This window comes from Meles meles, chromosome 6, assembly GCF_922984935.1.
Source record: "Meles meles chromosome 6, mMelMel3.1 paternal haplotype, whole genome shotgun sequence".
NCBI lineage: Eukaryota > Metazoa > Chordata > Mammalia > Carnivora > Mustelidae > Meles > Meles meles.
In genome coordinates this window covers 140248794-140264823 of record NC_060071.1, presented here as the reverse complement: position 1 = coordinate 140264823, position 16030 = coordinate 140248794, and the positions used below count along the sequence as shown (strand labels likewise).

General features: G+C 42.4%; 1 protein-coding gene across 1 annotated transcript in view; it reads right to left on the bottom strand.

The window, feature by feature from the left end:
* GOLGA5 (golgin A5) overlaps window positions 1-13700 on the bottom strand; it is a 33081-nt gene extending 19381 nt beyond the window's left edge. The window contains exons 1-5 of the mRNA XM_046008860.1: window positions 13499-13700; window positions 10965-11535; window positions 4417-4644; window positions 2843-3062; window positions 2037-2160 (exon numbers count right to left, since the gene is read on the bottom strand). Of these exons, the coding sequence (XP_045864816.1) occupies window positions 2037-2160; window positions 2843-3062; window positions 4417-4644; window positions 10965-11505 (1113 nt within the window). The 5' untranslated portion in view covers window positions 11506-11535; window positions 13499-13700. The remainder of the gene's footprint in view (window positions 1-2036; window positions 2161-2842; window positions 3063-4416; window positions 4645-10964; window positions 11536-13498) is intronic.
* Window positions 13701-16030: the final 2330 nt, after the last annotated feature.

The window sequence follows — 16030 nt, the reverse complement described above, 5'->3', positions numbered from 1 at the left end:
TGTGTATTATTTCCAGCCCGGGGCTATAGTGAATAATGCTGCTGTGAATACCTGTGTACAATTTTCTGTGTAGACAGATATTTTCAATTCTCTTGGGTACACACCGAGGACAGAACTGCTACACCATATGGTGTACTCTACGCCTAAATTTTGAGGCACTGTTAGTGGAAAACTTCTGAGTATGTTTAGAACAACTGGGCATGTGAATTATTTTTTTACCCATCAAATTTGTGAAATCTAAATACAGACCAAGTATTATGTAAGAAAATTTATGACTGGGTGCATGGCGACTGGTGGCCCAGTCGTTAAGTGGCTGTCTTCGGCACAGGTCATGATCCCAGGGTCCTGGGATTGAGGCTCATATCGGGCTCCCTGCTTGATGGGAAGCCTGCTTCTCCCTCTCCTCCTGCTACCCCTGCTTGTGTTCCCTCTCTCACTGCAACTCTCTCTGTCAAATAAATAAAATCTTTAAAAAAAGAAAAAGAAAATTTATGACTGAATTAAGTACAAAATATACCATAAAGAAGCAATTGCAAAAAAGAATGTAAAATACCTCATTAATGATTTTTATTATTAACTATATGTTGAAATGATAGTACTTCGATTTTTGTTGTTGTTTTTAAGTAGGCTCTATGCCTAACATGGAGCCCAATGCAGGGCTTGAACTCACAACCCTAAGATCAAGACCTAAGCTGAGATCAAGAGTCAGACTGAGCCACTCAGGTGCCCCGAAATGATAGTACCTTGGATATACTGTGATAAATGAATACATCCATTAGATTTCCAAAAAGTCCACATGAGCTGATAGTTCCTTTCAGGGATAAACTATTTTCACCTGTTGAAAAGACAGTCTGAACCAGTGGTTCACTGCAACAGACACACCTATGAATCTTATGAAACTCAAACACCACTGCTTATACCCGACCTCATGCTGTGGGGCTGGACTCCCTGGGAGTAGAGACTTGGCATCAAAAAATATTAAAAGAGGGGCGCCTGGGTAGCTCAGTGAGTTAAGCCTTATGCCTTTGGCTCAGGTCATGATCCCAAGGTCCTGGGAATCGAGCCCTGCATGGGGCTCTCTGCTTGGCAGACAGCCTGCTTTCTCCTCTCTCTCTGCCTGTCTCTCTGCCTACTTGTGATCTGTCAAATAAAAAAAACAAAATCTTTAAAAAAAATATTAAAAGCTACACAAGTGATTCTAATGTGTAGACAGGGATAAGAATCACTAAACTAGATGCAAAAAAATTCACTTAAGACTAAAACTCTACATATATTACATACAATTTTCTCTGGAAATAGATGAATCAGATTAAACTGGAATGAGAAAAAGCTTACATAAAAAAATTAACATGCCTCACATCAGTTTTTTTCCCCTCATCTGGCAAAGTGCTTTATTCAAAAGTTTCTCAGCACCATCTAGTTTTAAGAAAGAGGCCCCAACCCCTGGGTGGCTCAGTGGGTTAAAGCCTCTGCCTTTGGCTCAGGTCATGATCCCAAGGTCCTGGGATCGAGCCCCGCACCGGGCTCTCTGCTCAGCAGGGACCTTGCCTCCCCATCTCTCTCTGCCTACTTGTGATTTCTGTCAAATAAATAAATATAATCTAAAAAAAAAAAAGGCCCCAAATCAGCTTTTCATCAAATAATGGTAATGTTGGCCGCACAACAAAATAAAGTGAAAAAATATCTGTCTCTACTGAATATTAATCAAGTGTATTCCTTTCTTAAAGGGGTGCTGAGGGGCTGCTTCTGCTCCATGACCACCGCCCAACCTGTGCATCACCCCTTCAAATACCGTCTTGGAAGAAAAGTCCCCACACTTCCTCCCAATGCCTTATTGATGGAACATAGAGGATGCTGAAATTTATTTACACTGTAATCCAATATATAAGGTTAAGTAAATTTAGCAAGTTATCAAGCTAACTTTTCAAATCCGTAGTTGTTGTCCCAGAAACAGATTTTTCTGAAAACGTGCTGCAGGATTTTATTACAGAGTAACTGTGTTCTAAGACAGCGGAAAGGCATCGCTCCTTTCTAACCTGCATCTGTTTGCAGCTCTCCTGCTCTCTCTTCCGGGCGGCATCCGCCTCATGCAGTCTCTCCTGAAGGGTCTGCAGGGCTTGGTTCTGCAGGCTGCTGCCTTCGCTGTGATCCTGCATTATTCTACAAGAAAAGGCATCACTTGAAAGGACTTATTGCCACCATGTCCAAGAAGTGAGAAGGTGGAATAACTTTCAAGGCATCAGCTTGATGGCACAAAAGAGATGATGTGACTGGGGCGCCGAGGTGGCGAGGTTGGCTGGGCATCTGACTCCTGGTTTCGGCTCAGGTCACGATCTCAGGGTAGTGATACTGAGCCCCGTGGTGGGCTCCATGTTCAGCATGGAGTCTGCTTGAGATTCTCTCTCCCCATCTCCCTCTGCTGCCCCTTCCCCCACCCCTCTCTCCCTAAAATTTAAAAAAAAAAAAAAAATTAAAAAGAAAAGATGGTTTGACTAAAATATTCTTAAAGAAATATTTTTGCCTTTTAATGGAATGTAACCTATATTTTTAGGCATCCAAATAGAAGCACACACCATGTATCATTACATGCCCAAAAAAGTTAAGGACACTATATTCTTCAAATATTTTTAAATTCAGAATCTGCTAACAATGCATCTCAAGATTCAAGTAACAAATCAACTTGTAATCATGCACATTTACAACATTACCAAAAGCTAAATTATCCCTCCCTAAATTTCGAAAGCTAAGTTTTCATAAAACAGTCTACACTACAGTATTCATCATTACTTGCACGGGGAAGAACCTTTCTAGTCCCATTGTCACTAACACCAGGATGAGCTACCGTGATTTCTCCGTCTGCAAGGCTTCCAGGGCTTCGGAGCGCGTGGCCAGGAGCTGGTCGGCCTCCTGCAGCCTCACTTTGAGCACGGCCAGCTGCGAGTCCTTGGCAGCCACGGCTTCAGTCAGGTCATCGACCTGGGCACGGAGCTCTCGGGTTATTCGATCACTCTTTGAATGGTCAACATTCCACTTCTCAACTCTTGCTCTTGCTTTGGTTAATTCTTAAAAACAAAACAAAACAAAACAAAAAACCAGAATAGTAATAATAATGAAAGAAATTTCTCTCTTCAAGCACACTTTTCTCAGAGCACACAGACTCTCCTCTGTGTCCCTGTAGTGCTTACTACCAAAATCAAGAGCTTACAAGTATCTTCAGATTATTTGCTTCAAATGGGATACCCACTTCTCAAGGCCAATGTTCCCATCTGTATCACAGTTAATAGGTTGGAAAGGGCACAATGGTAGCTGCTCTTCTACAAAAACAATCTTTCTGACTGTTTATCCTAAAGCATTTGGGAATCCAAACCGGTATACAGCAGCACGGTCGGTGAATTTGCTGAGTTCTGCTAGAGACAGGAAGAATGCAAATACAAATCAAGGGCAGAGAGCGAACTCCGCAGTAAGACCAAAACAAACAAAATCAAAACCTGAAGATAAAGGCAGGAGAGAATGTGTTTCTCTTGATGACTGTAGCAAAAAGACGCTATTTTTTTTTTTTTTAAATCTGGGGCACTGGTGCCGGAAGACAAAGCGATGCAGATTTCCACACTCTCACACATTTACAATAGCAGTGTGCAAGCAAAAAAAAATTTTTTTATATTGAAGCAAACTCTGCAGGGTCTCAGGAAAAGCTCCATTTCTAGGTCTTTATTAGTTTGGTAAAGTGAAGCTTTTTCTGAAGTCAGTCCAACAAGCCCTAAACTTTCTGGGCCTCCATCCATGTCTTGGCAAAACCTTTCCTACTGTCCCCACACTCCTTTCTCATTGCTGCCAGGAACCAAGGCAGAGACTTCTTCGCTTCTCCCTTTTGTTTTCCCTCAGCCACACTTACGTTAAGACTAACACAGTCCACCCCCATCACCTCATTCATGAGATTATTTACTTTTAAATTACCCATTTCTGAGGAATCCAAGAGTTTTCTACTCTAAGGCTACTTCACTGCATATTTCCAGAGGATATTATTCAAACTGAATTCTATGTTCATTTTACATCCCCTAGAGTAGTACGATACTGTGACCTTGTCTACTGATATCCACTCCTTTGTTTAATCCCACCTCTGGTTCAGCAACAGCTCCCCCAAAGGTTCAGAAGAGATCAAATGAACCAGATGATTACTAATGTCCCCAGTTCTTAAATTTCCTGACTCCTAAAGAATGGCCGAACAAAGGCAATATTCTGTTTCAGATTAGTAGGAGGATGACCGGTTCTATTTCTAAACCTAGGCCCTATACTTCTATGAAAACCGGGTTTCGTAAGTCTCATGTGAAGTATTTCTAAGTTTCGATGTAATCAGATTTTCAGTTTATTTTTGAAATGTTAAATTCCTAACCCTCCACAATTTAAATAAGGCTCTACCTTCTTGAGTTTCCTTGGATCTTTGAAGTAATGAGGCCATTTCTTGATTTAAAGACTGAACTTCACTCCTCAACAGCTGATTCTCCAATCGAAGATTAGACAGTTCATGTGATTTGCCGTCGTGACTAGGTGCTGGGTTGTGGTCAGTGGGGACAGCACCTGATGATACATTTTCCTTTGAAGAATCCTCTTGAACTTCATGGCCAGAATCTGAATTATTAGAGGTTACTGTAAAAAAAAAAAAAAAAAGGATCCACTTTTATTACACTGGAACACTCACCATATACACATTAGTAGCTTACTTTGGTAAAATGCCTTTTGGCTCAAGTTGACTGCTGTAGCTAAAAAAAAAAAAAAAGCAAACATTTTTTTTTTTTGCAAACTTATATTCTCAATAGATTTCCTTCTGATGAAATTTCATTCACCTACATGGAGGCTATAGATCTCTAAGGATCTCAAATTTTGGATATACTGAATGTATGGTGATAAACAACAGATGCAAGAATACAGTTCTGGAAAGAAGAAAATCAAGAGATCATCTAAGCAACTGGGATTAGGAAAAAAGGGTTTCAGTCTCCCTCAGTCTCTAAAGCATTTTCTAAGAGAAGAGGAAAGTCTCAACAGTGAAAATACTAGAAAAGCACAAAAAAACAGCTGTGGGTTTCAAGGCAAAGACAGTAAGCATAGGTCAGAGCCATTTGGTACATACCAAACTGGAATCCAAAAGGCCTTACACAAAGAGACAGACTCATAAATTCAGATTCATCTTGTTTTGGACTACACGTGATCCAAATGCATTTTAAAGAAGATTTTATTTATTCATCTGGCAGAGAGAGAGCACCCGAGAGTGCACAGGCAGGGCGAGCAGCAGGCAGAGGGAAGGGGAAAAGCAGGCTCCTGATGAGCAGAGAGCCCGACCTGATGAGCTGAAGGCAGACACTTAACCAAATGAGCCACCCAGGTGTCCATCCAAATGCATTTTTTACTCACTCTAAAAAAAATTATGTTTGTGCTAAAAAGTGAACTGTATCTCGATAAAATGGACGAAATAACTCTGGGCGAAAGAGGTGACACTTCACAAAGGAAGACACACAAGTGATCAATGATCTTATGAAAAAGCTCTCAACATCTTCAGTGATCAAGGAAATGCAAATTAAAACCACAGCGAGAACCAGTACACACGTGCTAGAAGGGCTAAAATTAAAAAGACAACACCAAACGTTGACAAAGACGTGGAGCAGCCAGAACTCAGATCATTGGTGGGAGTACGAAATGGTATAACCACTGTGGGAAAAGGTTTTGCAGTTTCTTTCTTTTTTTTTTTTTTAAGATTTTATTTATTTATTTGACAGAGAGAGATCACAAGTAGATAGAGAGGCAGGTAGAGAGAGAGAGAGAGGGAAGCAGGCTCCCTGCCGAGCAGAGAGCCCGATGCGGGACTCGATCCCAGGACCCCGAGATCATGACCTGAGCCGAAGGCAGCGGCTTAACCCACTGAGCCACCCAGGCGCCCGGTTTTGCAGTTTCTTATGAAATTAAATACTCCCAATGACATTTTGTCCAGTGACTCCCCTGCCAGGCTTGAAAATGAAAACATTTTCCCACAAATAGACAAGTACAAAAATGTTCATAGCAGCTTTATTCACGGTAACCCCAAACTGGAAACAATCCATTGTCCATAAAAGAGAACAAACTATTGATATACCCAATAACATGGATGAATCTTACTAACATGATGAGCAAAAAAGAAGTCAGAGAAGAGTGTGTACACCCTACATGGTTCCATTTATATGAAACTTTAGGACAAAAACTAAGGTGAAAAAAATCAGATCAGTGGTAGTTGGGGAAATGGGGTGGAAAGATTAACTGGAAAGGGAGATGAGGGAAGGGGGCAAAGAAGCGTTATCATAAAAGTGTGGGTTACATAGGTATAGCCGTTTATCTATATAGCTAAGATTTGTGAATTTCAACATACAGAAAAAATTATGAGAAATGGAAATTTGAATAATGACTAGGCACTAGATCATATCAAGGAATTATTACATTTTCAGGGTGATGATGGTATGGATGTTTGTTTCTAAAGTTTGCATTTTGGGTCACCTGGGTGGCTTAGTAGGTTAAGCATCTGACTTTGGCTCAGGTCATGGTCTCAGGGTCCTGGGATCAAGACTGGACTCCCTGCTAGTCCCTCTCCCTCTACTCCTCCCCTTGCTTGTATGCTCCCTGTCTCTCTCTCAAATAAAAAAAATCTTAAAAAAAAATAAAGTTAGCGATTTTGGGGGGGTAATAAAATGAATTATTTCTAGATGAAATGATATGAGATCTGTAATTTGCTGCAAAATAATTCTGTGGACAGTAGAGGTGAAAAAGGGATGGAAAATGGGAGGTATAAATAGAACAAGAGTGGCCATGTTGATCAATACAGCCAGATAATAGGTAATACTGGAGAGAGACATCAAAATCTACTTCGATATGTTTGAAATTTCAAAAATAAAAATTTTCAAAAGAAATAAAGTATATATCCAAACTTGTGGGATACACCCAAAGTAGTATTTAAAAGGACATCTATAGTCTTTAATATTTACATTAAAAATGAAAAGAAAGAAAATCAATTAGTTTTCTATCCACCTTAAAGGCTAAAAAACAACAGAATAAACCTCAAAGCAGAAATTAACAATAAAGACCAGAAATTAATAAAATAAAATTAATAAAATAAACTTGCTAGAGAGAATTAAAATGGTCTTCTGAGGGATATATAATAAACAATATGCCAATAATTTTAAAATGTATACTATGTTGAAACCTACCAAATTATATACTTAAGTATGTATAATTTATTATCCGTCAGTTACACTTCATTAACACTATTTGAAAAAAAGGCATTTAGCACAGTGCCAGATAATATTTTTCTGGGAGTATCTGTGATCAAGCTTTGGTTTCTGCAGGGTTAAAATGAATGATTAATGTACAAATGGGTTTTTTTGGCTGTGATACTTTCATTATTTTCCTGAAATTAAATGAAATAAATATAATCCCCCTAAGTGTATATAAAAGAGACAAATTCTTAGGAAAAGATGTAACTCTCCAAAAACAGAGGAAATGGAAAGCCAATGCAATCAGTAGTTAAAATCTTCCATTAAAAAATACCCCAGGGGCCCTGGGGTGGCTTAGTCAGTTGAGCATTTGCCTTCAGCTCAGCTCATGATCCCAGAGTCCTGGAATCTAGCCCCACTTTGGACTCCCTGCTCAGCAGGGACTCTGCTTGGCCCTTTCCCTCTGCCTCTCCCCTCCCTCCCATCTCCCCCTGTTTGTGCTCTCTCTTGCTCATGCTCTCTCAAATAAATAAAATCTTAAAAAAAAAAAAGAATAGGCCAGACCCTGATGGTTTTACCACTGAGTTCTAGCAAACAATCAGGGAATACATAATCTTACATCAAATAATTGGGACAACAGAAAAGGAGAGAGCACTTTGCAAACCATTTTACCAAAACTTAAAAATATTACTAGTCAATTTTGCTTCTGAAATAAATGCAGAAATCCTAACCACAATATTAGCAAACTGAAAGTTAAGTTTGGTTTTAGGTTATAAAAAGTCAGTTGATGGGGCGCCTGGGTGGCTCAGTGGGTTAAAGCCTCTGCCTTCGGCTCAGGTCATGATCTCAGGGTCCTGGGATCCAGCCCCGCATCAGGCTCTCTGCTCAGCAGGGAGCCTGCTTCCTCCCCTCTCTCTCTCTGCCTACTTGTGATCTGTCAAATAAATAAAATCTTTTTTTTTTTTAAAGATTTTATTTATTTATTTGACAGAGCGAGATCACAAGTAGGCAGAAAGGCAGGCAGAGAGAGAATGAGAGGGAAGCAGGCTCCCCGTGCAGCAGAGAGCCCGATGCGGGACCCGATCCCAGGACCCTGAGATCACGACCCGAGCCGAAGGCAGCGGCCCAAACCACTGAGCCACCCAACAAAAATCATAGATACCTCATACACATAGGAAAAAAAACACTGCTAAAATTCAACAGAAAAACTCAAACTAGATATATAGAAACATTCTTCACCTGATAAAAAGTACCTATGAAAAACCTTACACAAACATTACATTTGGTGAAACAGTCAGTCTTCTGTTGGAAGACAAAGATAAAAAACTGGTTTTCATAAGCCAATGCAGTGAGGCAAGGAAAAGATATTTTTTTAAAGATAAATTTAAGAAACCAAATTCATTAATCAGATACTGTACTGTTGAAAATCTAAATGAATGTAGAGAAAAATATGAAGATTAAGAGCTATATAGATTACTTTGTGTCAAAAGGCAATACATCAGCAATAGAAAGCAAAAATCTTAAAAAGATATCACCTACAAGTTTCAAAAAATATAATCTGACAAAAAGTATGCAAGACCCTCATGGAGAAAACAATAAAATCTTAGTAAAAGACACTTAACAACAGAATTGAGATTATACCATGATATAATGGGTGAAAAATCTCAGTATTGTAAAGGCACTGATTCTCCCTCAACTAACCCTCCATACAGAAGCAATGGACTCCCAATAAAAAGACCAATAGAATTTTTGTGAAACTTCGCAAATTCTAAAATGAATATGGATGTACAAAAAAAAATCCAAAAATAGCCAAAACATTCTTGAAGGACCCGGTGGGAGAAACTGCCTTAGGAGATATCAAAATACTATAAAACTGCATTCATTAAGATAGCGTGGCATTGGTCGAGGCGCCTGGGTGGTTCAGTTGTTGGCTGGCTGCCTTCGGCTCAGGTCATGATCCCAGGGTCCTGGCATTGAGCTCTACATCAGGCTCCTTGCTCAGCAGGAAGCCTGCTTCTCCCTCTTCCACTCCCCCTGCTTGTGTTCTTTCTCTCGCTGTGTCTCTCTCTGTGTCAAATAAATAAATAAACTCTTTAAAAAAAAAAGACAGTGTGGCATTGGCACAAAAACAGACAACCCAATGAAACAGAATTAAGTGCCCAGAAACAGAGCGATGATAGATGGATGCAGATTGAAAGGAAAAGGAAATATTTTTAATGAATAATGCTGGATGCCGAGATAACAGATTTCCAACCCCTCTTCTTTTCACCTGAAAAATTTCTACTCATTCTTTAAAACGCAGCTCAAATTTATAGACCTCTGTGAATCCTTCCCTAAATACCTTAGACAATTAGTTACTGTCCTTAGTGCCTCCACCATACTCTACCCATATCACAATCGCTATACTTACTATACTATATACTAATATACATGTAAATGATCTGTTTACATGTCTGTCTAAGCCATCAGACCCTGTTGAGAGAAATTAGCTGTGTGGGCGTACATAATTAGTCAACAGCTACTGCATGATCTGGTCTTGAATGCCCCAAACACTTGCCTCTTCACCACTTTAACCTTGAAGATCCAAGACAGATTTTTATTCACCAACAGCCAAGACTGTGGGAGACACTGTAACATTTAAGAAAATAACAAGCTTCCATTCATCAACTTTATACAAAGAATCTCTGCAAGAACAGGTCATGTATATTGCTATTTTAAAATGGTAAGTGGATGCCTGGGTGGCTCAGTTGGTTAAGCGTCTGCCTTCAGCCCAGGTCATGATCCTAGGGTCCTGGGATCAAGTCCTGAATCAGGCTCCTTACTCAGCAGGGAGCCCACTTCTTCATCTGCCTGCGGCTCCCCCTGCTCATGCTCTCTCTCTCTCTCTCTGACCAACGAATAAATAAATAAAACCTTTAGAATGGTTAGTAGGTACTTGAATTAGCCACATTACCATGTTAACCTCATTTCTGCAGGTGAGAAGATACACACGTGGAATAATTTCACAGCAAATTAAACAATTGAACACCAGAATTCTAAACTGTTACTTCACTACCAGGTCAATGCCTTCAACCTGAAGTTCAGTCTCCCAGCTTTACGTCTCAGGGTTGCAATGGGGAAAGAAAAACACACACAAAAAATTCTCACAAGCCAGAATATATGTGAAGTACAGCCTCCTATTTTATAATCCCAGAAAGAAATGATATGAGAGAGTTCCAAATCCAAAACTATGTTTTCTTCCAGATTTTAGAACTGTTCTTTCTGTATTTCAAAATATCTTAGAAAATCATTCTGGGGCGCCTGGGTGGCTCAGTTGGTTGAGCAACTGCCTTCAGCTCAGGTCATGATCCTGGAGTCCCAGGATCGAGTCCTACATCGGGCTCCCTGCTTGGCAGGGAGTCTGCTTCTCCTGCTGACCTCTCTACTCTCATGCTCTCTCTCTCTCAAATAAATAAATAAAATCTAAAAAAAAAAAAAAAATCATTCTGGACAGAACTTCTTAGATGCTAGTCTGGGTAAAGTTGCCCAACAGCATTTAAAGGTCCCTATTATAACTGTGCTGATTAATAGCATGCCAAGTTGTCTCCCTAGTTTATACCATGCTTCAGAGAGAGCCTTTACACCAGTGGGAAAGGTAACAAAATAGAGGATAAGAAACACTACCAAAACGTTTTAGACTAGGGTAACACATCCAATTTGCTTAACTCTAAAAGAAACAGAGGGCCAATTAACTACCATCGCTTTGGCTCCCAGGATTTTCCTCCGTGGCTTTGACGGCGGTTATGCCGGTGGTCACAGAGCTGCCGCTTGCTGTCCGAGAACTCGGAGGAACAGGTGTCCGGCTCCTTTCTTTTTTGATTTCCACCCTCCCAGTAGGCTCCTTCTGTGAACTATTAAGAAAGTCAAACAACAGCTCATCATCGGGTTCTGACTTTTTTCTTCGAACGAACTGGGATGAAGGCCTAGGAAGAGATGCATTTTCAACAGTATGGGAAGCCTCCGCGGACGTCCTCGATCCGACTTTTACATTCGCAGTGCCAGCGAAGAGAGTGGCTTTCTGATTTCTAATGTTATCAGCTGCTGAGGAAATATATGCAGCTTTAGATCCAGTCTGGTAAGTCAAATCCATATTTTGCTGAAGTTCAGGATAGTCAGCATTTTTGTTATAGGTGATGTTGCCGCTGTTCTCTTTCCTACTGAGAGCTGTTGCGGCTCCCTGATCAACCCGATTTAAAAGATCTTCTGCCTTTCCAGCAAGATCCGCAAACCAAGACATGATGGGAGCAGAAAAATCCTATTGGTGAACCTGTAAAAAGGACATAATGGGATTAGTGCGGCCTAAGAGCAGGGCAGAGCAGTTAAGATCAGACTCTGGAGTCACATAGTCCTGGACTGAAAGCCTGACCCTGCCTCTTACTATGTGTAACCTTGAGCAAATTACTTCACTGAAAGTGAGCAGCTTTATATAGAAAATGAGGAAACTAAATGTACTTACATTATAGGACGGTTTTAAGATGAAATTATGTAAAAAAAAAACAAAAACTCTGCAAAACGCCTGGCACACGGCAGACATCATTTTAGAAGTTGCTCTTTTCTATAATCATTACACCTATCACTACCATTACAACTCCTAGTTCAACAAAAGGCAAATGTTAATATAGCCAAGAGCATTTAAATAACAAATCATCAACATGGCAAAACCGCAGTACAGCCAAATAAAAACAATTCTCTTTAGTTTGCTTTAAGGTGCTAAAACCCGAAGAAACTCCTGATACTAAATCCGTCTTCATGTTAAAATACAGCACTATTCCAGATAATTTAGGTGTACATAACCTGTGTAAAGTGCACCTAAATAATTTAAATACTCAGTACCCACTACGTGCACACTGGCTAAGTTCAGAAGTTAAAAAAAAAAAAAAGGCTGCATAGCCATCTGTTTGATAAATAGACCTGAGTGCTTATGGTGTGCCAGAATGAATCAGAATGATGAAGTAATTAGTCCTTATAGACACAGATGTGTACTATGTAAAAAAGTCAACACCCATTTCTTGAATGTGCACATTGTTTCTTTTGCCTGGAATGTTCTTTCCCTGTTAACTCTTTCTTGTTCTTAGTCTCCACTTGAGAGTCTTTGGCTCCAAAACACAGCTCTTTTCTTTCCTTCCATCTAGATTAGGTCATATCATTCTCGGTTCATATGCTATGCTTTTCCCTCACAGCCCTTCATGGTTTATTGATATTCTCTTGTCTCATTATCTTTATCACACATCATTTTCACAACCACATTATGTGGTCAGGAGCAATATCCTTTTTTCCACAAATGGGGAATAGGTGGCAGCTGAGAAACTCAAATCTAAGTCAGCCGAACCCACTTTTTTTGAACTCCTGCCTTTCTCATCTAGCCTCTCAGGATCTGAATAACCTCAAGAAGAAATTCACCTTCTAAACATGCTCCATACAAAATGGGACAATTACATGCCTGTGTATTTCAGTTTATGTGTCATCAAATGGAGGTGTAATGCTCTGTAACATGTAAAACTCCCTACAGATGTAAAGTATTATTCTCAAGTAGACAGTGGTGGTGACTGGGCGGCAAACGATCCTTACTAAAGGAGCAATTAAACACTCTTATTATTAATTATTAATCTTATTAATATCTCGCCTCCCGTTTTAAAGTTACTAGGGCTTTAAAACAAAACCCCGTGCCTTAATATTGATTACCCAATTTAAATATAAACATGGGTCCCAGGCACTTGCTCCAGTGACAAACTCCAGCGGACTTCACAGGTGCAGTGCCCTCAAGTAATTTCTCAAGAATGCCCCCAGGAAATGGCCGACACGGAGGCGAAGAGCGGGTGACAGTGGTGGCATGGGGAGGGGTCCACGGACAACAGTGGCAGGACTTGCTTCGAAGGCCAGATGTCAACACAGAGGAGGGGAGGCTGGGTCAGCCGGTGGGTCACAGGGATTTGTCATCAGCGGACCCCAACTAGAGGAGTTGCAAACCCCCACTTCGCTCCCCACCCCGCTCGCAGAGCCCCTGGAGCGGGAGGAGCGGTCAAACCAGGCTGGGGCGGGGGGAGGGAGGCGAGGGAAGGGCACTAAACGACACCTACTGCGGCCCCAGGGGGGCTCTCCTGACCCCTCTTCCAGCCCCACCAAATCGGAGAGACCAGAGTCTCCGATGAGGGGAGGCCAGTCCCGCGCCTAAGGCCGTTAACGCCCTGGGCGGACCCGTCCGGCCAGGAGGGCTCACGCTGCCGCCTCACCTGAGTACCGCGGAGGAGGTGCACGCTGCCTCGTCGCCCTCCCGGGCCGTCCCCCAGCTCAGCAGCGGGCGGCAAGAGGGCCCGGCAGAGTAAACCTAGTCCCGGCCCCGCGGCGGCCCGGCTACTCTTCCGGGAGACGTGGAAGGGCGGCGAGGACCCCAAAACAGAGTGACTTCCGAGCTGCCTGAGCAGCCCGGGCCGACAGCAGCTACCTGAAAGCGACTCAGGCGGCGGCGCCGGCGGCTGCGGGGGCCTCGCTCCTGGCCACGCCCTTCTTCCGCCTGGAGCGTGTGACGTAGCTCTCTTCGCGTGGAGCGGCCCGCACGCGGCAGGCACAACATTGTAGGCCACGCCCACCAGGGGGGCGGGACCCCGCTGCGGCGCGGGAGGGTGACCGAGGCGGTGTCCCGCCCTCAAGGAATTTGAGGCCTGAGTTGGGCGGGGCGTGAGACCCAGGTGGACCAGACAGCCTTCTCCTTTCCGTCTTCCTCCTTCCCCTGCCAGTTTTACGCAGGGGGCTGCTGAGGATCCAGGGGAGGAGATGAGAATACAGAACAATTTCCCTGGTTTCACGGAGCTTCCTTTCTAGTGGCAGAGACAGATATTAAATAAACCAATGATGGAACGAGACGATTTTAAGCGGTGGGGGGAACACTTTAAATGGTGTGATCAGGAAAAGTATGTCTGAGGAGGTGACATTTGAGCTGAGACCGAAAAGATGGAAAAGACCTGCAAAGGGTCTTTCTATCCAGCCGTGTTGTAGTTATGTTATGCATACAGTTGATTGAGTATTTGAAATTAGCCTAAAATCCACATTCAATAATTAAATACTCGCTCCCACTATAGTGCACAGGCTTAGGCTAATTTGCCCCTAATGACAAGCCCACAATATAGTCCCAGGGATCCCCATGTTCAGGTTGATGAAATTAAGGCCCAGGGAGAGTAAAGTAACTTGTCTAAGATCATGAGGAGTCCACATTACTCCAAAGCCTGTGCCCTTAGCCTCAGTGTTTTATTTTCTCCAATTGAATATTGGGGGTGATTACAACTCCCTTTTCTCTTCTCACGTCGGTTTAGCCCAGTCTAGTGAATGGAAAACTTTAAGCAGCAGCAGGAATAATAATACTATATAACAGTTCTTGAGCCCTTATTAAGTGCAGAATACTGTCCCATAATATTTTATTTATTTATTTGACAGACAGAGATCACAAGTAGTCAGAGAGGCAGGCAGAGAGAGAGAGAGAGAGGGGAAGAGAAGCAGACCCCCCCCCTTCCCCGCTGAGCAGAGAGCCCAATGTGGGGCTCGATCCCAGAACCCTGGGATCATGACCTGAGCTGAAAGCAGAGGCTTTAGCCCACTGAGCCACCCAGGTGCCCCTCATTTCATTCTTACAACCAGTTAGGGAGGTGCTGCTATTATACTGTGATAGGTGGCCTTTTATCCAGCTATTAAATAGCTCTTCCCATTAAGGATTATACATCACTACCTGTTGCCCGGGGGTGGCAATGCCTGCTATCAGAGTGACCTCACCAGCCTCACTTATGTCAAGCTTGATCATGTGACTTGCTTTGGCCAGTGGAATGGGAACAGAAGGCTTTTGACGCATCTGAGCCAAAGTGTTAAGAGCCATTCTGTATTTCCATCAACTCTCTTGATTTTCTTCCTCTCTCATGAGAATGACTAGTTCAGGTAGACCTGCTACCTCCCACTGGGTCCTGGAAGGAAAAAGACACACTAAAGCAGCCCACTTCTAACAGGTTACAGGAGTGAAAAATAAACCTTTGCTTTTTAGGTGCCACTAGAATTTGGGACTGTATCTTACACAGACTTACCTAAAGAAATATGATTAATACATAGCCCCATTTCACAGATGAAGACACTGAGATTCAGAGAGGTATAGTTCCTTTCCCATGGTCACTGTATGGTACACGCCGGAGAGCTAGGTGGTGCAAACATACCCTGAATGCCCACGTTAGTCGCTATCTTGAAAATGTGGCGATCTTGTCCTCTGTCTATATTCCCGTCAAGGAGAATGTGCAGCAGTATGTGTTGTTCAGTGTTCAAGGTCGGGGCTCTGGGGGTGGCCAACCCAGAGTGTCTCCCTTGCAATGAAGAGTGTCCAGGTGGCAGGCCTTGATCTCCTCGGAAACTCTGGTCATGCAAAGAAGGGAAGGGCCCCTGATAATTGCTACGTTAAGTTGCTTTTATATAAAACTTGCTGCATGTAGATCCCAGCAGCGGATGGTTTGTCCAGTTGGCTGTTCCTGGACTCCCCGTGAGTTACCCCAGTAAACCTATGTCTCAATCACTGTCTCTGGCTCTTTTCTTTGACTTCATCAGACTATCACCCACCCTAGCTGACTCTGAGCTAGGGTGCAGCTGCTCAGGCACGCAGCGTGTGAGTCGTGCATCTGGGATTCAAATTAGGTGAGTGTGGCTGCAGACGATGCTCTTATCCATTGAAGGGGTTAGGATGAAAGAAGTTGAAGCAGAGCCAAATCTCCACGTCAAATGTATTAGCAGTGGTAAAT